The sequence below is a fragment of the Camelus bactrianus genome, chromosome 16 (assembly GCF_048773025.1).
Source record: "Camelus bactrianus isolate YW-2024 breed Bactrian camel chromosome 16, ASM4877302v1, whole genome shotgun sequence".
NCBI lineage: Eukaryota > Metazoa > Chordata > Mammalia > Artiodactyla > Camelidae > Camelus > Camelus bactrianus.
This window is the reverse complement of record NC_133554.1, coordinates 29,079,908-29,103,985: the sequence shown is the minus strand read 5'-3', so window position 1 is coordinate 29,103,985 and position 24,078 is coordinate 29,079,908. Positions and strand designations below refer to the sequence as shown.

The window sequence follows — 24,078 nt, the reverse complement described above, 5'->3', positions numbered from 1 at the left end:
AGTCTGACTGTGTAGGCAGCCCCAGGCCAAATGGAGCTGCTGCCTCCACCTCCGGGCCTCGCTCTGGAAGTCTGGGGGCACACGGACTGGAATTCAGCCAGGGACCCTCCTCCTAGTGGCCCAGAGGGAAGGTGGGAGCAGGACGACTGAGACAGGGCATCTGTGACCAGTCCCAGGACCTTGAGGTCTGTACAAATGCCTCTCCACGCCCAGCCCCAACCCCAGACCAACAGGTGCCAAGGCTGCCAGAAACCCCCCATCAGAGCACAGGTCCAAAGAGTACCAGGGCCAGTCCGATGAGCATCTCCTCAGTCAACACTTCCATTTCACAGAGCGCGCGGCCCAGCAAAAAGTGAGCTGTCCGCAAGCTGTGAGGCAGTGGCCCAGCCAGGACCTAAACTCCCAGCCCGAGTCCCTCACCAGCTGCCAGGTGGGTTTAGACACAAAGCCCTGGGGCTTTGGCCCAGGGCTGCCCTCAGAGAGTTTGCCCAAAGGCTCCCAATGTTGGGCTCTGGATGATGCCACCCCTTTGTTGCTCCCGGACCTCAGTTCTATGGGCAAGTACCTGGGCTCAGAGAAGAAATCAAGACCCCCTGGGAGGAGCCTTGGGTGGGTCTGTTGCTCTGAGAGCTCCAGCCATAGGCCAGGAGAGCCCTTGACTGGGGGTCACTGGCATGTAGGCAGCCCTGGCCCCATCTCCCTGCCTCCCACTAGTATGAGCAACCTTAGATGGAGAAAATACCAGACTCAGACAGTGGGAAGAAGGGCACCCCCAGGACTACCCAGCCCCGAGTCAGGAGCGGGAGTAGGCGGGAGGCGCAGGAGGCTGTGTGTGACAGCCACAGGCACAGTGAGTTAGCAGGGGTCACCAGGAGCCCAAGGCACAGCCAGGGCAGAGGGTTTGCAAAGGAGAGTGACAGGAGTGGTAGGCGGAAGGTGGGGGTCACTCCCAGGGACACAGACCACCACGGCAGAGGCCACACCTTCAGCTGCTGTGGCCAGGCCTGATCACTGGGTCCCAGTGGAAGGAGAGAGGGTGAATGCAGGTAGGTGCCACAAGTGGCTGAGGGGAGTGGAGCTGGTGCTGGAGGCCGAGTGATCACTGGGGGCTGATCTGCTCGCCCCAAGAGTCTGGTCAGGCCCATTTCCCTGATAAGCAAAGAATCTTCCCTCCTGCCTTTCCCTGGGGTCTGGCTGTTGTGCTGTTGCTAGGGGCAGCACAGGGTGGGAGTGGTACGAGCAGGGAGGTGCGTTGCCGGGGTTTGATTCCAGCAGCCCTAGTCTCAGGGTGTGACTGCATCCCCATCACACTGCTGGTGAGACCAAGACCCCACCACCACCATCCCCTGTGAGCTGAGTGAAGTGCAGATGGACTAACACCCTGGACCACTCCAAGAGAATTCCCAAGGTGGGGCTCAGGAATCTGTTTTAATATGCTCTCCAGGTGATTCTTATGCACGCTGAAGTTTGAAAAGCTCTAGCATAGACCACACAGAACAGAAGGTTTGGGAAAGAGAGATATGGTGTGATATGAGCCCTCGTCTGGGGTCTCTGTGTCTTCATTAGCAGCTGGAAAGGTAAAACTCGACTGCAACCAGCGTACATACCTGCATGTGCCTACAGGAGCATGGCAGAACATCCCCAGATGAGGATTGTGAGTGTGCGAGCAGTATGAGAGTAACAAGAGTGTTCAGCATTAAGTGGGTGTGTCAGGAGATGGTCTTGAGGACTACGAGAATCTGCATGTGTTGATTCTTGGGAGAGAAGCCTCTGTGGACCAGCCCTGTGCCAAGGTGGTTATCGTCGTGTGTGTACGCATGGACTCTTCAGCCTACAGACCAGAGGCACTCATAAGGGAAAATCTGAAGGCCACTGTCCCACACCCTCCCTCATTTCCTAACACATCAGGAACAGCCTGACTCGGAGACATGGGACCCAGGCAATCCGGACACAAAGCAGCTGGAATCCTGAGCCCCCAGATGGTCTCACTATAGCTCAGCACCACGGGGACAGGAGACATCCATCCACCTTGGGCCTCAGGGATGACCTCCCAAATGGCAGCTCAGGGGGTCCCCTTTGATCAAGCAGCCCAACACCTGCAGGGCAGTGTCTGCTGGAGTCTGGCTCCTGGGGGAATGTGGACATAGCGGAGAAAGGTACAGCCCGTGGTTCCCAGCCTGAAGTCCCAAGCCCTTAGCAGTCCGAGAAGGCAGCCACATGGGGGTCTTTACGTTCTTTTCAAAATTTCTAAAAGCTTAAAAGAAATCATACAGATGCCTGTGCTAAGACCCCACAGACTAATTTAATGGCAAAACGGTCCTTCTTTGCTGTCATTCACGGTGAAATCTTCTGCAGCTCAGAAGCTTGATGAGCAATTAGGCGTGCCTTTGATTAGTAAAAATGGTGAAATAAAGCCATTATTGAAGTGCTCTCAACTTCAAAGTCTTTTAAAATGTGGGGTCTATTGGGGGAGTTGATAAGGGGGGCCCTTGGGGATAAACAGGTTGGGAACCATCGGTTGGAGGCATCAGAGGCTGTAAGGAGGCCCCACAACCCTGTCACAGATTCTCAAAACCTCTGAACTTCTGTCTGGGGGCCATTTGGGGAGAGCAGGAGCCAGAGGACCAGAGCAGGGCAGGCAGGACCAGGAGGGCCTCCCCGGGGACACAGCTCTCAAAGAGAAAGACCTAACTCACTCCCAAACCTTTGGCTTTTGTGGGAGAAGCTTGTGGCTAACTCAGGCCTTTGATTCCCAATTCCTGCTGTTTGTAGCGATGACGTGGCCACCGCGATTACTTGACTATTAATGAGTCTGTTCAATTATTCATTGTTACATTTTTAAAACAAATCCTTTCCCTCTCTGTTCCTCTCATCCTGCTTGCTTGGATCAAAGTCTCCCGTTCAGACGAAAGGAGACAGGAGAGATTTGCAGCTCTAATAATCGAACGGTGTGACCCGGGAGGAGAAGCAGGAGCGGGAAGAGGCCGCAGGGGGCTGGCAGCTCGGGCCTTGGCAGCCTTGCCAGACAAGAAGAGTCCACCAACAGAAGTTGGACGGAGGGGCGTGCTGAGGCCCTCACCTCCCGTCTGGCTGGCACAGGCCTATGGGATGCCATGGAGCCCAGCGCCCCAGGGACCCTTGCCCCCTCACCCTAGAGGATAGAATCACTGAGCCATGGAGAAGGAGCAAGAGGATGGCCCCGCACACCTGAGGCGGGCCTGGGGGTAGGCAGGGCCTGACCGCCCTGGGCCACACCCTGGAACCCACAACCCCAGACGCAGTACCTGGCGCCGCGCTGGCTGAGCTGCCGGAAGCAATTACATCGTCCAGCATTAGATCTAAAAGAACGAAACACGACATTGGTCACTGGCCAGACTAGCTGGGCTGGGCAGGGCCCCTCAGCAGCTCGCTCCCCCTGGGCTCCGACCTCACTCTGCCTGTGAATAGAGTCCACTGAGCAAGAGTGGCTGGCCCTGAGCGCCAGCCCCAAACTCAGTGACACAGGGCACTGGAGGAAGCTGAGCAATTCAACAGCTCATCAGGGTCACAGGGGCAGGGAGTCGGAGGCACAGGGAGGGGCAGAAAGCCTGTCCTCAGAACAAATGTCCATGCCTACCCGCGCTGCGGCCTCAGCAGCACCTGAGATGGCTGCAGACCCCAGAAGGGGAGCCAGCTGGTCAGGCAGGGCCACACATGCCTCCTGCCAACAGTTCCATCTGCAGATGTTCTGCTGAGAAGGCAGGCTGCAAGGAGGGGCGGACGGAGCAGGGGTGGGAGCATGGCTGCTGGGGGCAGTGCGCCTGCTCAGCCCAGCTGTCATGGGGAGCCAAGATGGGCCCCCTGCCCCAGAGCTGCTGCACAGGGGCCAGCGTTCCTCCCCGTTCCCCTGGAGCGCCCGCCCCGCCTCTCACAGGGAGCATGGGCTCGGTCCCGCCCTCACCGCCCCCACACTCTCCCACAGCCCTCCCCTCGCTCCAGGTGCCCTCACAGGTAGCAGGAGATGGAGCCAGGGGCCGAGGGGGGCACCGCAGCCCCCGACCCACTTGGTAGTACTCACATTTCAACAAACCAAATGGAAAACTCAGAGCACTGCGCACATCTTACCGGCGTAAAGAAGATGGTTTGTGAAAGGGTGGAGAGAGGAGGGGAAACCCGCAGACCAAACAGAGACAGACACATGAAGGCTCAGAGAAACCCACACATTAAGACACTTAGAGAGACGTGGGCAGTGACTGAGAGGGAGTCACACAGATTGTCGAGTACCAGACAGACAGGCAGGAGCCCTGAAGACGGGGAGGGAAGCCAAGTGCAGACACACCTGGAGACACACCGAGAAACAACAGTACCCCCACACCTATCATCCCCTCGTGTCCTCCCTGGAATCTGCGTGTCCTTTGCTTAGTCTCTGCCCGCCCATGGTTTAAGAGCGTGAGGAGGATTGGGTGGGGGCCTCAACGGCCAATGCCAAGAGATGTTGGAGATCACCCGCGAGAGGCTGAAGGGTCTAAGGCCAGAGCATTGTGAACCTAGAGTTTCTGTGACCTCAGACCTTCCCTGAGCTGGGGGAAGTTTTTTGGTTGTTGTTGTTTTGTTTGTTTTTTTTTACAGCTTGGGAAAAGAATGACAGTTGGGAAGCCAGGGAGTTTTGCTGGAGATGAGGAGGAAAGGGGGTTCTGGGGTTCGCTCATGCCACAGTCCATCTGTAGGTTCTGCGGAGGCCTTGCCCTGCAGCTACAGACACTAGGCAGCCTCAAGTTGAAGATGCTTGCTCACCAACCGTGGGGTGGGCAAGGCTGGCACCTGGGTCAAGCCCGGGGTCGCTGGACACCCGCACAGGGCAATGTATCAGGATTTCCATCCCGTGAAGCTCCTTTCAGAGTCGAGCTGGGAGGGGCTGTGCATCAGCTCCCACCTGGCACCACCTGGAGAGCATGATGCTGAGACCGGGAGCCCCGTGGGGTGGGGGTAGCTCCCCCTCCCGCTCAGGGCTGAGCTGGTCTGCTTCATGCAGGCTCTAAAGGCTGACATGCTCCGGAGGGGAAGGAGGTGAGGAGGGGGTGGGAGCGTCTTCTCCTGGCCCCCAGCCCCGGCTCCTGGCCCCCTGCAGTCGCAAGGCCAAGGTCAGGCACGACTCAGAGAGATGTGGAAAGACTACCGACCAGCCATCTGCTTCTCCTTACTCCTTCTCTTTTTCTCCAATCTCCGTAGCCGCTTCTCCTCCCGCCGCCGGGCCTCCTCCTCCTCCTGGTGCTGCCGACACTTGTGGAAGTTCTCCACCACCACGCCCACGAACATGTTCAGGACAAAGAAGGCCACAATGAGCAGGAAGGAGATGAAGTACAGCAGCATCCAAGGGTTGTGGTTCATGACGGGCTGGTGGGGAGCGGGGAGGACAGGCGGCGACATCAGCCTGAGGGGAACTGCCTCGGGTGCTGCCCCCCAGCCTGGCTTCCTTAAGACAGGGCCTGCGCACCCAGTTAGCTACACAGACCCAGCAGGCGATGCAAATGAATGATGTAGGTCTGGTGTTGGGCAGCAGGGAGGGGTGGGGACTATGGCAAAGTACAGGCTGTGCCCCTCTATTTAAAACAGGCCGCTGCTGCTTGTTGCAGCTGACTCCTGCCCATAGGGAATGCAGGTCCAGGGTTCCCAGGTCTTTGGACATCTCTTGAGTAGGCCCAACTCTGGATTTTCATGTGATATGTGCCAATTTTTAATTGCTTACCACTAGTTAAAAAAAAATTTAAGTATGTCACAAGCCAGTAAGACATGCCCAGATTTGCTCTCAGGCCACCAGTTACAGCTTCTGCCGTAAGAGGGATACCTCTCTGAGGGTATTTTGCTAACCTGCCTCACTGTCTTTCTGTCCAGTGCCTGCACTTGCCATACCTGGAGTTGGCCCATGGTGAGTGACCTGAGCCCAAAGATGGATCCGGCCCACCTCAGCCCTACCTGCTGGTCCACACCAACAGCATCCAGTCCATCATACATGATGTCCACCCAGCCGTCCTTAGAAGCCAGCACAAACAGGGACATTAGGGCCTGGGGAGAAGGGGAGGAGAGGACCATTTGAAACTTAGAGTGGCCAAACCACCCACCACCTCCCCCAAAAGCACTTCCTGGCAGTGGCTCAAGGGACCCTAGCCTTTCAGAGGTCAGCTGGAGTCACACTCCAGGCCCCAGGAAAGCCCTCTGTCCCAAGACTTCATGGCTGGTATGAAGTCAGAGGAGCCCTGGGAAATGATCAGGCCCTCTGGCCTCAGCCAGGTAGAGCAGGGGACCCTAGAGCCCTGGAAAGCCAGAAGCCAAAACCAGGGTTGGGTGGGGAAACAAACCAGCAAAACCGAGTGAGCTATTTCACTTCTTACATTTCTGTTTCTGTGAACATGGAATAAGAAAAAGACTCGTCATGACAGTATGCCTGCACCTTGTACCATGCTAAGCAAATATATACCCCAACTCACTGCATCCTTACTACTCCCCTCCAAGGAGATACCATAGGACCCATTCATTAGCTGATGGAACAGAGGCAAGCCAGTTGCCCTGCACGCATCATTAAGCATGGACCTATGTCCTCTCCTGCCACCACTCCCACCTCCACCTTGGAGCCTGGGGCTCACCTGGCCAAGGTTGTCAAAGTTGTACTTGTGCCGGACCCACCGGTAGCTGGCCTCAGCACAGTCAGACTTGTTAGTGATGTTCCTGGTGTCCTCACCCTGGCACACGAAGAACTTCCCTTTGAAGAGCTGAACACACACACCCGGAGACAGAGAGACAAGAGTTGTGGGCACAGGAAGCCCAGACCAGCCCTGGGGCCCAAGAGCTCAGGGCAGGCCCTGGATAAGGGTAGGATATTCACCAAGTCAGAGAAACACTGACAGGAACCTCCCCTGTGGGCACCACTTCCCCTGGGCTCCGTGGAGCAGACACCCTAGAGAGGAAGGAGAGGTCCCTGGGGAGGGGAGTGGGGAGGGGGTGGAAGGAGGGGGAACACTCGTTCATTTTCTACAAAGGGCGAGGCCAGTTGTTCTCCGAGTGGGGTCCCTGGGCCAGCAGCACCAGCATCACCTGGGAACAAGCTGGAAACAGAGATTCTCAGGGCGCCCCCTGACCCACTGAATCGGACACTCTCGGGGAGGGGCCAAGGGATCCGGTTTAATGGTGGGGACGGGTAAGGTATTACAGACCCCACTTAACAGATGAGGAGAAGTGAGACTCAGAGAGGTAAATTCACCATGAAGGTCGCATAACCAGTAGGTGGTAGAAAAGGGGCTTGAACTCAGGTCTTTCTGACTGGAAAACTCACCCTCATTCTGGAACAGACCAGGCTATGACTATGGGAGGGGGATTTGAGGGACAAGAGGACCAGGGGGCCTAAGTAGGCCAGAAAGTAGGGGAAGGGGCACAGGGTTTGCAGAGAAGCACCACACAGCCTTGGCAAATGTGCCCTAGCCTGGTCTCTGGAGCTAGAGAATTCCAGGAAACCCAAGAACAGCCCCCTCTCCGGGGCTGAGCGGACACTCCAGGAAGCCAAAGGAAGGGGCAGGAATGCAGGTAGCCATCCAGGAGCTCCCTGCTGGACTACCAGCCAGCCCTCCGTGCTGCAGCAGAAACATCTGGAGCCTGGGGGTGACGCTCTGGAAGACCAGGATGGAGGGGCTCCCCTGGCTCCCAGAGGCGCCTGCTGAATCCTGCAGGCAACTCCCTCTCTTTTTCCTCCAAAGCCAATTTCCCTCCCTGAGCCAGAGGCCAAGTTTCCCCAGCAGCCCCCACTTCCTGCCTCGTCTGGGGTCTGCACCGCCTGCCTGCCAGCTCGCTGCTAACCTGGCCCAGCTGTCTGGCCCTGGATCCCCAGGCCTGGCCGTCAGCCCACCCAGCTCCAGCAGGGAAGGAAGGGAGGGGATCCCTGAGCAGACTGCGGGCCAGGGCCAGCGTCTGCGCTTGAAGCACAGCGAGTGAGGAGGCAGAGCAGCTGCCTGCAAGGGCACCGAACAGAAGCCCCTCCAGCTCTTTCCCCTCTGGGGCCTCTTCCAAGTTCCCAGTTTTCTGCAAAATGCCCAGGAGGCAAAAGAGCTCATGCTTTGAGGGAAGTGTCCCTATTTATTCCTTTCTGGGGTAAAGGTGGCGGTAGCAGTTCGAGCCACAGCATCCAAGAGCCAAGAGGAATGCCACTCCCAGGCTTATACTGACAGCTGGCCCCAGACCCCCACAAACCTGCACCCCCAGGATGCCAAAAATGATGAAGAAGGCACAACAGATGACCACGATGTTGCCAATGGGCTTCAGCGAGGACATCAGCGTTTCCACCACCAGCTTCAGCCCCTGTGCCCGGCTGATTACCCTGGGGAGGGAGTGACGGTGGGTAAGAGGGGTTCCCCAGCATGGACACTCCCTTGCCCCTGGCCCTGCTGGCCACCCCCTCCCATCTTGGCTCACTGGTCCCCATCTTGGGCTCTAGTAGAGGGAAGAGGTTGGCTTTCTGGGTGCACTGGGCAAACATCCCCACCAACCCCCGCACCTCCACCTCCACTTCCAGGATGTCAAGGTATTACTAATGGGGTTGGGGTGGTGACTCAACCCAGGGATGCAGTGTTGTGGGGATGGGGAGATAAACTTGTGCGGAGCATGTCGGGGGCCGGCAAGGAGAGAAGGTGTGAGGAGGTGGATTGTCACAGGCAGGGAAACCCCACCAGTCAGTCAGTATCAGCCCCTTTCAGGTCGCCATCCATGGAAAGTTGACTCTGGGGTGGCTTATAATCTCTGCCTTATTGGGGAGACTTTCTTGAGAGGGCAGATCTCTCACTAGAAGTGTTACCTGGTGGGTGGTCCCTCGCGGGGGCGGGGTGAGGATGAGGGAGAAAGCTGGAAACAGTTTGCCACTTCACAGAAAGCACAGAGGGTCACCCCTGAGGGTGCCACCCAAGGGAGAGCTGCAGCTGAAGGATATGTGGGCCCTCCCTGCTATGGCCCCTTGTATTGTGCCTGCAGGAGTATGTCACGTCGAGGGGAGGGGACACTGGGGGGGGGGGTTGCCCATGGAGGGTGCCTACTGGGGCCGTAGTTAAACCAAGTGACAAGTGATGTCCGGAGTGGGGGACAGGCAGGAAGCAGGGGCAGGTAGGGTGCTGGCTGTGGGGGGTGCCTGGCCAGGGCACCTGAGCGGGCGCAAGGTCCGCAGCAGTCGCAGCACCCTCAGCATGCCCAGGATCTTGGTGCCGCTGTCGGAGACCATGGACACCAGGATGTCGATGACGGAGATGAGCACCAGCAGCCCGTCCAGCACGTTCCAGCTGCTGCGCAGGTAGGCCTGCTCCCCGAAGCACCAGCCTAGTGCCACCACCTGAGGATGCCCGCTGCGTCATCATCTCTGCTGCCTCCCTGCAGTCCCCAGCCCTGCCCTCCGTTTGTCGCCGATCCTCTCCAACCCCGCCAGGAGCCAGATGGCTCCAACCCAACGCCGACCCCCATCACCTTCACTGTCATCTCAGCCAGGAAGACGGCGGTGAAGATGTAATTGGAGAGGGTCAGGAAGATGCGTTCCTGTAAGAGAGAGTAGACAGCTGTTGCCCACCCGGACCCCTTCCTTGGGCCAGGTCTGCTCTGCACACAGAAGCCAGGAACTGCCTCCAACATCTGACTCAGAAATGCAGTCCCTACTCTCCCCACAATGTAGGCAGTCTCCCCACTCCCCACACCCTCACACACACACACACACACACACACACACACACGGAGCCAGCGTGAGGCCCCCTGACTGACCTGCAGCTCTGCGGACAGTCTCACTCCTGCCTCTGAACAGAACTGCCCCTCCACCTCCCAGAGAGGCCTGGAGGGGAAAGTGATCCCCACTGCAGTGCTGTCATCTGAGCCCCATAAGTCAGGCCCTATTCACTGATTCCTTTCTTAAAACTGGAGCAGGATTTAGCTTGATCTCTGATGCCCCCATCCTACTCTCTTCTCTGTTCCACGTACTTGCTTTCCTGCTGTGTGCCCCAGAAATGGAGCCGCGGGGCAAGCTGGGGGCCTGAGTGCAGGCTGTGCACCCTCAGGCACCGTATTTAAGCCAGGCATAGGGTGAGACAGGGTAGGAAAGAAGGCGACTGATCCCTTGATATCTTGGGCTGATTCCATGGCTGGGTGGCCAAGAAAGGGGTGCAGTGAGCTGGAGAGGCAGCAGGCAAAGCGTGAGTGTCAGAGGGAGTGAGAGGCAGAGAAAGGGGAGGGGGAGAAGCACGCACTGGACAGAGCTAGAGATGCCCTGAGGGGCTGAGGGGAAGATGGGGAGAGACGTGGCAACACTGAGTTATGGGCAGGGCCTTGGGCAGGAGGCAGACAAGGGGGCCAGTGTGACCAGCCACCCCTGTTCCACACACACAGGCCCCGGGTGCTGTGTCCGCTCACCTATTCCCAGGCTGGCCCCTCCGCTCCTCAGGCTCCCTCCACCCCACCCCTGCAACCGGCCTGGCTGGAGTCCACCCTAATGGAAAACAGAAGCCCCAGCAATGCTGAAATCTGAACAGTGGTGTGGGAGGCAGAGAGGAGGGGAGAGGGCCCCTTCAAACAAGTGATACAAGATGCCATGAGGGGCAACAGAAGCAGCCTTCTAGAGCCCTAACGTGGGGAATGAGGGGCTGTGATGCCAGGCTGCGGAGAGATGGCTCCAGGACCAGCTGGGCCCATCCTGAAGAAGTCAGGCCTGTGGGAGTGTGTCCAGATACTCAGGCTTGTGGCCTCTCCTTTCCCTCTGAGGAAGACTGACAGGTTCACAGCCAAGGGTCAGTGACCACGCTCCCCCGAACGCCCCTGAAAACCTACTTGTTTGTGACTTGGCAGGACCAAGAGGAGCAAAGGGCAGCTTCCCTTCCCAACTCGGCATCCCTCACGGGCAGGCTGGGCAGGATGCCTCCCCGCCAGTGCGCAGGTCCTGGTGAGACCAAGCCCCTTTGCCACGCAGCCCAGCCAGGGCCAGCCTCACCGTTCACTGAGACACTCACTGACTCACACGCAGGCCTCACAAGCCCCTGGCACACAAGAACAGGCCACCTGCAACCAGCCAGGTGTGACAGAGCCCACTTTCCCCAGACAAGGAGCAAGCTCCATCCTCCCAGCTGGACTGCTGTGTCACAGAAGGGAAACGGAGGCAGGGGAGGGACACAGGAGGCATCCTAGGGGGCCAGTTGCCGGAGCAGTTACCAGGGTCAGAGTCAGGGAGACCTAAGGGAGATTCCTGGCTCCCTGACTGTGTCTCCCTGGGCCTCCTTGCCCACCTGGCTTGCTCCATGGGTGCTAAACTCGCTAACCCAGGAGGGGCTGGGCACCGATGACTCACAGCGCTGTGCGGGTCGATCTTGGGGCGCTCCATGGCGATGGTGATGCAGTTGAGGAAGATGATGACGAGGACCACGTGGTCGAACATCTTGTGGGTGATGATTCTGTGACACAGGAGGCGGAACCTGCCCCAGGACAGAGGCAAAGGCTTAGAGGGAGGCAAGGTGCAGCCGCGAGGGGCGGCACTGCCCCAGGGCCGCTACCCTTCTTGGGCCCTTCCCGTCTGAGGCCCTGCTCTCACAAGCCCCCACATCAGGGGACACTTCTAGCATCCCGGGGATGGAGTCACAGGAGAATTCCCCATAAGAAGGAGAAGTTAGGGGGCAGGTCAGGGACCCCTTGCTGACCTTGACTGAGGAGGGAAGATGTAGGCAGACCAGGAGTCTCGCTCTCGGCAGCAGGCAGGGAGCCGGGCTCGGACCCAGGCTCTCATTCGCTCCCCTTTGCTCTGTAGAAGGACGGCCAGCGGTGTGAGCAGGGCCAGGCCTTCAGTGGCCCTCACTCCTTATCTGCCCTCTCTTCTCCGGCCTGGCCCTCTGCCCAGCTTCTCTTCCTGGATTCCTAAAACCACCTCCCCACCTCCCTCAAGCCCCCTCTCACCCCCTGAGCTCGCCTCACTTCCTCCATCTCCCCCCTCCACCCCTCCCCCAACCTCTTCTCTTTTCCTATCTCTGCCTCCAGCCCAGCCCCTTGGCTGCCCTTCCTCCTTCCCTCCCCGCTGGGCTTGGAAGCCACATCAATTATCAAACATTGTCCCCATCATGGCTGACTGTTCAAAGACACACCTGGGATGAGGAGACACTGGCCCCTCCTCACCTGCTAACCCTGAGGTCCTGGGTCCCTGCGCCCCATCCCCAGGGTTAAAGGTGGTGGTGAGGGGGCTGCGGAAGGGGTGAATGGGTAAAAACCAGTGTGAAGTCAAGGCTTTTGATGAGGTTGAGGTGAGGGGGGGACCGGGGAGGGCATCGGTTTGGAGAGATGAGTGATGGGTCTTTCTGAGTCACAGGGGGAGGGCCATGAAAGATTCATACACATTTGCCCGAAGCCATTCTTATCCACCAAGGACGCAGAGCCACACCCCAGACATGACGAGGCTCTGGGGCTTGGCAGGGTGGGCTGAGGGAGAAAGGGGCTGTTTGGACCTTGGCTTCAGGGATGAAACCCCTTGAGATCCCTTGGGGATGATGGTAACTCTCTGAAGGCCATAGAACCGGGGAGGGGATTGGCCGGCCCTGCACGAGATCAGGCACAGCTCCCCTCACTCAAGGTCAGGGGTGAGAGGCCACTGTGCCCACAGGGGTCTCACCAAGTTGCCCTCGTCATCGCCATCGTCCCCATCCAGCGGGGGGTCATCGGTCCGTAGGGCCCGGACCAGGCGTCCCGCGGCCGACTTGCCATTGCAGTCCTGGTGCTCAGAGGCTGAGCTGCGGCCACTGGCTGTGCGGTGCAGCCCGGGCACCTGCAGTGTGTCCGGCAGGTCAAAGGAGCTCTTAGCTTCCCGCTCCAGGGAGCCCCCATGGCGACGGTCACTGCCCGCTGGGCTGGCACGCTCCTCTTCTGAGCTCTCCTCATCCTGGCTCTCCCGGCCCTCGCCCGACAACAGGGACCTCCGCTCCCCACTAGGGCTCCTCCGCTTCAGGCTAGGGGCACGGCCCAGGCTGTTCCGGCTGGAGCGTCTGCTGGTCCAGCTGCTCGCTGCACTCCAGGGACTGTGTGGGGAGCTGCGGGCGCTCGGCTAGGGGGTGAACCAAGGGAGGAGTGGTCTCAGCCAGGACCTCCTGGCCCTGCACGCCCTCACATGCATCCCATCTCCTGTGAGCCTCTCTGGCATCACATCAGGTGTGGGCAGGAGCCCTGGACCTGGATGCCTGGATTCAGATCATGGCTCACTCCAACCAGCTGTGTGACCTTGGGCAAATTACTAAACCTCTCTGTGCCTCAGTTCCTCATCTGTAAAAGAGATATGATGTTAGTATCTATTCCTCGTTTAGCTGAGTGGTAGCAGGAAACAACGGTGAGAGCATGGGCCCTGACACCAACCTCCTAGATTAAAAGCCTGGTTCTGTCACCTGTACTCTGTGGATCTTCCCTCAGATCATTTTGGCAATCTGAGACTCAGGTCCCCATCGGTAAAATGAGGATAATACTGGTACCTACCAGAGAGCTGTTGTGAGGATTACATGCAGTTAGAATACTTATAAGCCATGTCTAGAACAGTGTCTGGCACAGAATTAGTAACTGGATGGGGTTTGCTATTATTATGTCAAGGTGTTAAGGAGGAAGGGGCCTCCCATTTACAGAGGAAGCTCAGGAATTCTTGCCCAAGGTCACTCAGGGAACAGAAGAAGCAAGATTAGAATCCTGCTCTTTGGCCCACAAGGCAGTGGCTACTGCAGCTGCCGCATTACCAGCCCCACTGACCCATCCTGGGCCTTGTCCAGCCCATGGCGCAGGGGCTGTTCCCCTGGGCCTGCCCATTCCACCTCTTTTTCCTCCTGACATCTGTACAGTCGGGCACCCACATGCACCCCCTACCGGTGACTTCATCTCGTGGGGCACCCCTGGCTCCGCCGACCCACTGCTGCTGGTGCGGCAGGAGGCGGGGCCCAGCACCTCGGCCAGGCCGGTGCTGGAGCTCTTGGGCAGCGACATGGGCGTGGCGGCCGTGTGGATGATGAGAGGTGGCAACAGGCTCCTCCGCAGCTCTGGGTGCTCTCCCAGGGACACCACTGGTGGGGAGAGAGGGAGACACCCTGAGTCCACTGGAGGCTGGCCAAGGGCCAAGGGCCACACTCCCAGGAGAGATACTTACGGGTCAAGTGCTTCTTCCTGTCCCTGTCGCCATCCAGGCTGGGCGAGAAGAAATCGGGCTCTGACTCGGACTTGGTGGCATCTCCCTAGGGTGGGAGAGCAGCGGGCCGTTTAGGAACCTGGCTGGGCAGGGGGTGGCGGGATGGACCGAGGTCTCCCTGTCTTCACACACACACACCACAGACAGGCCACAGGAACCAGCAACCACGGCACAAGGCATGCACTAGCTCAGACCAGATTACCCGGGCCTGGGGCCCAGGGCGCCCCAGGGCCTCTGACACCTCAGTGAAGGCCACAGCTACCCCCAGAACCCACAGCATGACCAGCCTGAATGGGACTGGCTCCAGGCATGGTTGAGGGGAGAGGGGACAGCCAGGCGGGCAGGTGGCATAGGCTGGAAGGAGCTGGGGACCTGAGTGAAACGGTCACTAGAGCCTCAATTCCAAAGGCCACCTGTGCCCTCTGCTTTCCCTCCATGGCTGCCCTCCCCTGAGCCTCAGACCTGATGACCCCAGAAGGAAATTGAAGGACCCCAGACAGAGCACCTCAGCCCAAGGATGACACTTCAGTACCTCTGTTTCTTCCCTCCATCTTCCCCAAGCCCCTAGCCTCTCCCCAGTCCCATTTTTGCCTCTCTCCCTGACTCTGGGACAGTTTTTTCTTCCTCCTTAGCAGGTCAGTAGGTTCCCCAGTAATTACACACTTCTCCTTAAGAAGTTATTAAGAAATACTTGATTGCTACTTTTGATAAGGACATAAATATTGCGTAATTGGCATCTCAGGGGATCATTTTCATTAACTCAGTTTACATCCCTAACGAGGCCTTTAATTATCAAGTGGGATCTCCAGGGGGCTGCTCGGGATGCACAGCACTGTGGGGTCCCATGGGAATCCTGGCTTTGCCCCAAATTCTGGTGCCAGTGCAGGAAGCAGGAGGGCACAGGCTCTGTGTAAGGGCCAGAGGAGGAGTGTGCCCCTCAATACCTGCTAGACCTCCTGGGTGGTCAAGGGGCCAGAAACTCGGAAGTGGATTTAGAATTCTGGTACGTTCTGGCAAAAGGCACCCCTGCCCCCTCAATCCTCCAAAGACTAGTTCTGAGCTGAGGCAGCTTGTGGGGTCTCCAACCGGGGCTCAAGGCAAGGAGGAGGGGAGAGAGATGGGGGAGCACAGTCGGCGGCCACAGATCCCAACTTCACTGAGGCCAGATGACTCGGACTCCTCGGGGACCACAGCATACACACGCACACGCGGTGTACCACACACGTGCACACAGAGGATTCTAAGTCCCTTCCTTCTTCAGCCCAACCACCAGTCTGGCGGGACGGATCGGTGCCCTTTGCGGGTGAACAGGGCGCAGACGAGGAAGCCCCGCCCCTCGATATCCTCAAGGGGGAAGGGACTTAAAATCAAAGCAAACGTCATGACACCAACGACCACCACGGCTACCACAGGCTGCACAGTAGCTGAGCGTGAACACGAGCACAGACACGGAGGCGGAGAGGGGCACGGGGCACAGGGGGCATGCCAACTCAGGATTGCATACCTACCCCCTGGGAGTCGACAGGCAGCTGAATACAGCTTAACTGTCCACTCGCATCTTCCCGTTTGCTGATTTCCTACAGGGAGAGGGGGAGGTAGGGGACGGGCGCTGGTCACAGGCGCCGGGCTTTCAAACATCAGCAATGTCGAAAGAGAATGAAGAAAAGGAGGGGTGCAAACCCGACAGTGGGGAAAGGAGACACGGGGCAGGGGAGGAGAAGAAAGGGAACAGAATGGCCTTCCAGAATTCAACCACAAGCCCTGGAGCCAGAATGAATCTGAAGGGTGAGGCCAGAGGCCACAAAAATGGGGGCAAGGGCAGGCAAGGAGAGAGAGCCCCCCAGTAATCCTAATAATAACAGCTACTATTCACTTGGGGTGTCCCAGGCATCACAAAACTGCTTCATTAACATTAGCTCACCTCCTCCCAAGCTGGGAAGGAGGGACAGCTAGCAGCATCTGAGAGGAAGCACCTGAGGTTGGCTGAAGTTAGGAAAGCTGCCCCAAGTTATACAGAGAATAAGAGGTGTATCTGGGCCTTAAACCTGAGTCTCCAGCTGGCCTCTCACTGGCTTGGGGACCGGGCAGGGAGGATGGGAAAGAGAGGTGAATGGAAGTCAGAGGCGGTGGGCAGGAGACAAAAGGCCAGGAGCAGGGACAGGCCTCCTAATTCCTAACTGCACCCCCCCAAATCAGAATGGGTCCAGCTGCTCCTACTGGGATGCGATGTGACAAGCAACACTGGGATGACAGCTACAATGTTGTTTGGTATCAATTAATGGCCTCACACAGGGCCTGCTGCCTGTTCATTTAATTAAGTGTGAGGATGATAAATACACAAGGATTCAGGGCACTGCCCCCTGCAAGTCAGGAGATCAACAGCCAAGTCCCCCAGGAAGCCCCCTCCTACTTCTTGGCAGGGTGGCAAGGCCAACAGGGGGCCACCCTTGAGACTGACAAAACGGGGGCAGCCACTGATTCCACTGAGGTCAGTTGCCTCATTTGTCAAAAAGCAGGTCATCGCAGCAGCAAAAGCCGGCTTCTTCTGCCAGATGGCAGGGCTCCTTCAGAGCCACATGTGTGCCCCCTGAAACTCCACAGAGTTGAGGCAATGCCGCTGGAGGTGCCCAGGCCACTGGCATTGAGTGACCAACCTCTCTGCTCAGCCCAGGTGTTGGTCAACCACATGCAGGTCAGTGAGCAGCTGGGCCAGCTCCTCGCACAGGCACTTCAGGGCCATGCCACTGCCCACCTCCATGGAGAGAGACTGAGCCTGCAATCCTTTTTCCATCCCACCCGAGACCCAGAGCATCCCACCCTGGGTATAGGCACTCGTAACCGGAGGTTGGACAGGACACGGCCGGGGCAGCCATAAGCCCCCATTAGGGCCAGAGTGACCAGGTCAGTCCCGAGGACGAGGCTGCTCTCCATTCCTACACGCAGACGTTGCCGCTGCCTAGCAACCAGACCGTCTGGCAGCTCTCAGTTTAACAAGGTGTCTGCTGGAAAGACCAGTGATGGGGAGGGGGCTGCCTGCGCCGGGCACCTCCAAGACTACCAATCTGGCTGAACATCCATGTGAGGGAAGGGAATATGCTCAGGATGCTTTCCACTTCCACAGAGTTCCACGGGAATTTTTCTGAGGGAAACTCAGCTGTCAGGAGCTGTGGTTTGGAAGGGGCTGAAGGACCCCCATCCCCACTCACTCCTCTTCCCACAGCCCAAGAGCCACGGCCAAGTGGTGGGTCTCCACAGAGAGCTTGGTTCTTGAGGGAGCACAGTGGTACCCCTTAACCCTTCAGGCCCCAGGGAAACTGTAACTAAATGTCCTACCCCAGGAGAGTACCAGTGTCTGCCCATCCTATCCAGAGGCCCAGCCATCACCAGAGGCAGGGCCCACTACCCGCACCAGCTGCCCTCACTGCCTCCCAGTGGCGGAGAAAAATGTTATAAAGGGTAACTACAGAATTACAGCGAGAGGAGGCCGGTGTAGGGTAGACACACCCGCACCCACCAGCCCAGCCAGGCCCACGGGGAACAGCCCTCCCTCGCAAGGCCAGGAAAGAGTCGGAAAATAGATTTTTGTTTTTCCACCGTGTGCTGGGTATTTATAGACCAGGCCGCAGCGGGAGTTTCCATCCGGGTCACCCAGAGAGAACTGGACCGAGAGCTTCTCCATGCCCAACCTGGAGCATTTCTAGGTTGAGTCGCCCTGCCCTGTGACACTGGGACTCGGGTGGGAAGAGGGGCAGAGCGGAGGGAGCGGAGTGGGGCGCGGCCCTTCAGGCAGAGGCTGCGTGCTGGCAGGACAAGGGCGGGATCGATGTAAATCAATATTAATTGATGATGCTGCCTGTGACGAAGGTGATGGAGCCTGGGCTGGAAATAGGACGCTCATCTCTGCTATGCCCGCAGCTAATTGGGCTCATTTCTCACCCTGGGCAGCTTAGCCCTGCCTGGGCACTGGTGGCATCTTCACCAGCTCAGCTGAAGCTCAGATGACGTGCATGCAAGCTTCCCCAACCCCAAGGTTCAGATGGGTTTCTTCCAGATGTCCCCAAGAGCACCTGTGCGCGAGGACCCAGCTGAGCCGCATGTCGACACTTATCTTGTCCCGCTCTCTGGGGGAGAGCCTAGCCGACTCTGAGTGAGAAGTCCACTTGGCAGCTAACCTTGGATCCAGGGACCTCCCATAACCACCTTGTCTTGAGGAGCTGCCTGAAACCTGCAACCTCCCACCTCTGGTTCCCCAGCCTTGTCTGAAGGGAGCTTCCTGCAAGACCTCCCCAGGCCACCACAGCCCTAGCCAGGCAGCCAGTTCCTTTTGGAAGTGGACTGTTGTGGGCAGGGGGTTACCTCTGCCTGGAAGCCCTCCACCAGAATGGCGACGAGCAGGTTGAAGAGCACATAGTTGCCAAAGGTCATGAGGGCGATGAAGTAAAGAGCAGCCCAGGACGACGTGGAGGCCATTCCATTGTAGAGCACCTTGTTCCAGTCCTCCTGGGTCAGGATCTGCAGGCAGATGACGGGAGTCAGGGCCTTCACTGAGGCACCCCACCTCCCTGCCCACTCTGCCCTGTTGTCCTGGTACCTGAAAGACAGTGACGATGGCCCATAGCAGGGAGTCAAAATTCTTCCGGTCTGGCAGCGTGTCTCCATCACGCTCAGATGCAAATTTGCAGCCAAAGAGATGCATACCCAGGATGCTGAAGACATAGGAACCACAAGGCGGGGATCAGGGCCCCAGCAACCCCCGCCCCTCAGGCCCTCGTCCCGCTGGCACGGAGGCCACACCTGCCCTCACCTGAAGATGAAGATGAAGAGCATGAGCAGCATGCAGAAGGTGGCCACGTTGTCCATGGTCTTCATGAGCACCACGAGCTGCCGCTGCAGCGCCGGCAGGAAGCGCACCAGCTTCAGCACCCGCATCAGGCGGAAGGTCCGCAGCACCGACAGGCCGCCCCCCTGCTGGCCCACGATCTCCCACACGCTGCAAAGGGCCGGAGCCTGAGCCTGCTGCGTGCTCACCTCCTCCCGCCCACCCTTCGGGGAGCCCCGCAGCACCTGAGGACCTGGACTGGCCAGCACGGCCTGAGAAAGTGGCACATTAATGGGCCCTCGGGTCTCCAGGCAGGAGATTCAAGAGGCAAAGGTCTGGGTGACAGCTCTATCCCTCCCTCCTCTCCCCTCCCCTCCCTTCCAGGCAGGCCCTCTCCCTCCATCGGCCAATGCAACAGTTATGGAATGTTTGCTTTGTTCTCTTCTAATGAAATCTAAAGCCAATTCCAAAAAGCAATAAAGCAATTCTCCTGGCCTGGGGCCTGGGGGGCGGGGGAGGGGTGGAGCACTTTCCCAAGGTCTTGGAAACCCTAAAGTAAGTTGCTGGCGTCTGCGGTCTCCGAGCACTTTGCGAGCAGGGACAGCTGGCTGGGCCTTACACCTCCTCCAACCCCTCTCCAAAGCCAACTCCCTGGTCCTTGCCCACCCCAGGCCTGCATGGGGCTGAGGACAAGGCGTGGAAATGCAACTGCGAGAGGAGACTTCAGAGGGGCCCAGACAAAGGAGACATGAGGCCATGTTCTGAGTGAGCAACGTAGGGCCTAGGGAGAGGGTGGAGCAGAGCATGGGGGTCACGGAGAATCCCCAGCTGGGGGAACTGGGGGCCTGTTGGTCAGTGGGGCCTGACTCCAGATCCCTTCACCTCAGAGGAACAGGCTGTGTGGCTCCCCGCCCCAAGCTACCACGAGGGCACTCCAGTCATACCTGATGACAACAATGACACCATCAAAGATGTTGTAGGGGTTCTTGATGTAGCCAAAGGGACCGTACACAAGCAGCTTCAGCAGCATCTCCAGGGCAAAGAGGCTGGTGAAGACGATGTTGCTGATTTCCAGGGCGTTGGTGAGCTCCTCGGGCTAGAGAACAGGGTGGGTGAAGCAGCCGTGGCTGGTCCCTGAGCCCCTTATCCCGGTCCTCCCGAACACCCGGCCACAGGGAGAGGAGGAACAGGAGCGGCAAGCCGAGGTGGGTGGGGAGGGAGAGGGTGGTGATGGTGCTGGGTGATCAGGCTAATGGGGAGGACACTCCCCTAAAGGGTCTGTGAGAAAATGCACTCAGGTTGGCCACCGTACACCACTGCACAAAGCTCCCAGCCCTGACCATTTCCAGCTCTGAGTCTCAGATCCTGGGGCCATTGGCTCACTGGAGACCTCTGCAGTGGGTTCTGCCCACCTCCTGCTGGGTGCTCTGAGACCCATCCTGTCCTGTGCCACTACGTCAGCTTGGCAGGCCCAGGCCAGCAGGGCACTGATGCTGGCTGACATCAAAGGGTGATTGCCAAGGCCTCACACGCATACGCAGTCACACAGCCACACGCAAAGCCACACGTGCTCTACAATTACTCTGTGGACTTGGCAGTATTCTCTTGGACAACTGTTGGCTATGTTGTTCCCTTCCAGACATGCACACACTGCATACACGTACACACAAACACATACAAATGGATACACGTACACACACAAGCATGCACACACAAACACAGTGATGAGCAGAAGGGAGACCCCCAGAAGGGTAGTTAGTCACAGATGAGGCAGCACCTGAAGCTACTACCTCAGACTGGGACTCCTGGGTCAATTTGCAGCCCATCCTATCAACTCGCTGTGTGACCTTCCGCAAGATCCTCAACCTCTCTGGTCAAATATAAAACACTAGAGGTAATTATTTTATGCTCCTATCCAGGGCCTGGGATTAGGACCAAGGACACATCCTAGAGAGGTCATCAGAACTAATGACAAACTCTACCTCATCTGCTATTCCAGCACAGCAGTCACCTCCCTCCCTCCTCCTTTCAATATTAAGTACCTACTGGATAATCCAGTTGAGGGAGAGAAGGTGAGAGAGGAAAACACTGGGAAAGCCTTAGTTGGGAGGCAGCACTTGAACTCTGAGGGCAAATGAGGTCTCTCTAGGTGGCGGAGGGGACAGCATCGTAGGGTCAAGCACAGGGAATGAGCCATGTCTGGGCAGAAAGGGAGGGGCCTGGCCAGGCTGAGGGCTAGGGCTGCGGCTGCGGCTGCAAAGTGAGACATGATTGGCTCAGTGGAGCCCACTACCCACCTGATAAGGTATCCTAACCAACCAAAAGCCCAAGGTCCATAGTAGCTACTCAAAACGTTTGAGTTAAATAACCAAATGAAGCCCTTAGTGCATCAGACACCTCCCCCTGTTTACCCAGCTGCCTCGTCTGGCTGGCTGCCCAGGTAGGTCACCCAGTCATGGAGCCAGGCCTTGGGCACCAAATGTATCCTAATGACCCCAATCTGTGTGGCCAGCCTGGGTGGGAAGGGGGAAAGATGGAAGGAAGGACCTTCTGACTGGGAGGTGAGGGGCATTTGGAGGTCAATGGCTCCTTGGAAGGAGAGAAGCTCTCAACCCATGCATGTATTCTCTCCAAAAGCAAGTCTGGGGAGTAGAGCCAGGGTCAGTAAGTAGGGCCAACAGCCAGCTGTCCAGAGAGCAAGTGGCTGTCATGGGGGCTGGTGTGGCACGGAGCCCGCCGCTCCAGCAGATCTGGAGCAAGTCTCTGCTCCCCATACTGTGAGTGGGGGCAGGAGGAGGCACTGCCACCTGACCCAGCAAGTGGAGCCACAGAGAGTCCACTTTGGTCTCCCCAGCATGAGCACGGTGCAGGTGACGGGGAAGGGGCGCTGGGCAGGACAGATAAAGGCCAGGGCTAGACCCCTCCTAAGTGGATGTCTCACTCTCTGCTCGCAAGTCCAGTCTGCCAGGAAGCCATGGTCAGCAAGCCTGCCTCCCTGTCACTCTGCCATCTGCCCAGTTGTCCCTCCTTGGACTAGATAAAGATGGTTAAGGGCAGGCCACACCAGCACAACGCTCTGCAGGTTCCCAGGCCCACCACGTGTCTCACCTGGTGCCACCTACACAACAGCCTTTGCACCCTGGTCTTACAGATGAGCAAAAGAGGTCAAGAGACGATGAATGATTTGTGCAAAGTCACAGGGTAGGGACAGCCAGGGAGCGGGACCCAATCCCACCTTACTCTGACACCGCTGATCCTGGGTAGTCAGAATCCAAACCCAACCTGGGTGACAGCGAAGGGACTGCGAGCCCAGATGTGGATGGACTGAATACTTCATGTGTTTTCTAATGTATATAAAATTATATTTCACATGAACATAGGTGCATGAATAAGGAATGAGTTTGAAAGCATAGCTGAGGTACACTTACAATGGGTGAATTGTGTGGCATATACATTATACATCAAAAAAGCTGCCAAAAACAAAAATTAATAAAATGGCTCTTGAAAGTAACTGAAAGCACTATAACTTTGAGCATCATGTATTTACTCAATCAGTGAAATCTTTTAAGTACAACTACTCCGGGCGTGTGTGGGATGGGGAGAGGGGTGATGTCACCATTTCCTGATGTTACCCACGAGCCTTGTGACAGTCTACACCTGAGGGCTCACAGGTACACACAGACACACACACGCTGACATACACATGTACACGCTCACACACACCAGCTGCATACCAGCCTCATCAGAAGGATGGTGCAGGCTCCCCCAGGGCCTGCGTCATTGGTCTTCTTCAAGAGGGTGGTGGCAAAGGCTGGATCTAACCTGCCCAGCCAGGAGGCTCCAGGACTGGAGAAGCAGGTAGAAAGGAGGGCCAGGCACCCTCCCCTCAGCGTGCCCTCCCTCTCCTCACTGCGCACACTTAGGGGAAATGCCTATTCCCTTCCAGGGCCCTGGTGTCCCTATGATCCATGGGAAAAAAAGCCCTCCTCCCCTGGACAGCCAGGTCTGTCCAAGTTACTAAATTGGAGGCTGGGAATGTTCTGCAAATGCACGATGAGGACACAGAGACACAATCTTAGCAACACGGTTGCCCCAGGGACCAGAGCCATGGTCGTGGCCGCTGCAGCTGCAAAGGGACAGGGAGGCAGCCAACTTCTGCTTGTGCCCTCCATGGACCCTGCACTGCCAGCACCTTCCTCCCAGGACTTCATTTCCTCCCTGCTCACAACCAAATGAGGGAGGGATGCGAGCCTCCTTGATAGCTAGAGAAACGGAGGCTCCAATGTGTGCTGACTTGATGGCGGTCACTGCTTAAAGAGGTGGAGAGCAAGGTCTGTCTGTCCTTTCCCCAACATCTTTCCGTGCTGCCGGCCCTCCACACACCCAGTCAGCCCAGGCAGACACACACAAGCCCATCAGGCAGGTACCAGCCTCCTCTCCGCTGCCAGGAAGTCCTTTCTCGGGTCTTGGCTGCATCCTCCCTTCTATTCACAGATGTCGAGGACCAGTGGGGCTTCTGTGCATGGAGGCCATGCAGCCTGAGCTTCTCCCACCCAGAGGCCCCAGGCTCTTCTCTGTGCTGACTATAACTGTCAATTCCCCACTCCTATCTCCCAAGGCTTCCCCTCCCTTTGGCCTGGCACCTTGGAGCACCTGCGCTCCAGGGAAGCTGCTCAATACTTCCCAGCACGAGGACTCCCCCAAAACCCAGAGCACCTCCATCCACTAACCCTTAAAGTGCCCGCTCTATGACCAATGCTGCTAAGAGGTGGGGTTGAACCTGAGTGCAGGAGTCCTGCCAACACACAAACTTTCTACCTGGGTGACCTTGGTTAAGTCCCTTAACCTTGCTGACTCCTAGTGGCCTCTTCAATTAAGCAGGGTAACAGCACCCTGTGGCAAAGCTACTCTGCAGAACCCAGGGTGTAAAAACACCCAGGCCAGAGACCCACTGAGGTGGCCCCATGGGTACTGACAGTGGCAGTAGCCCTCACACGTGGCGGGACAGAGTGCCTGCAAGGCTGCAGTGAAGCACCACGTCAGGGCAGACACCAAGAGGGCCCCAGAGGCGCAAACCAGC

At 57.7% G+C, this 24,078-nt stretch overlaps 1 protein-coding gene across 14 annotated transcripts in view; it reads right to left on the bottom strand.

The window, feature by feature from the left end:
• CACNA1G (calcium voltage-gated channel subunit alpha1 G) overlaps positions 1–24,078 on the bottom strand; it is a 66,360-nt gene that overhangs the window by 12,631 nt on the left and 29,651 nt on the right. For 3 of the 14 annotated variants that reach the window (XM_074342798.1, XM_074342802.1, XM_074342791.1), the window contains 16 exons: positions 19,943–20,094; positions 18,984–19,169; positions 18,771–18,885; positions 18,536–18,691; positions 15,688–15,756; positions 14,141–14,225; positions 13,864–14,057; positions 12,635–13,063; positions 11,676–11,776; positions 11,330–11,453; positions 9,472–9,540; positions 9,156–9,340; positions 8,215–8,341; positions 6,621–6,746; positions 5,953–6,042; positions 5,181–5,373 (listed from right to left, as the gene is read on the bottom strand). In XM_074342798.1, the coding sequence (XP_074198899.1) occupies positions 5,181–5,373; positions 5,953–6,042; positions 6,621–6,746; positions 8,215–8,341; positions 9,156–9,340; positions 9,472–9,540; positions 11,330–11,453; positions 11,676–11,776; positions 12,635–13,063; positions 13,864–14,057; positions 14,141–14,225; positions 15,688–15,756; positions 18,536–18,691; positions 18,771–18,885; positions 18,984–19,169; positions 19,943–20,094 (2,401 nt within the window). Of the gene's footprint in view, positions 1–3,284; positions 3,339–5,159; positions 5,374–5,952; positions 6,043–6,620; positions 6,747–8,214; positions 8,342–9,155; positions 9,341–9,471; positions 9,541–11,329; positions 11,454–11,675; positions 11,777–12,634; positions 13,064–13,863; positions 14,058–14,140; positions 14,226–15,687; positions 15,757–18,535; positions 18,692–18,770; positions 18,886–18,983; positions 19,170–19,942; positions 20,095–24,078 lie in introns of all 14 variants that reach the window. The other 11 variants (XM_074342800.1, XM_074342803.1, XM_074342792.1 and 8 more) reach the window with 5 other exon arrangements.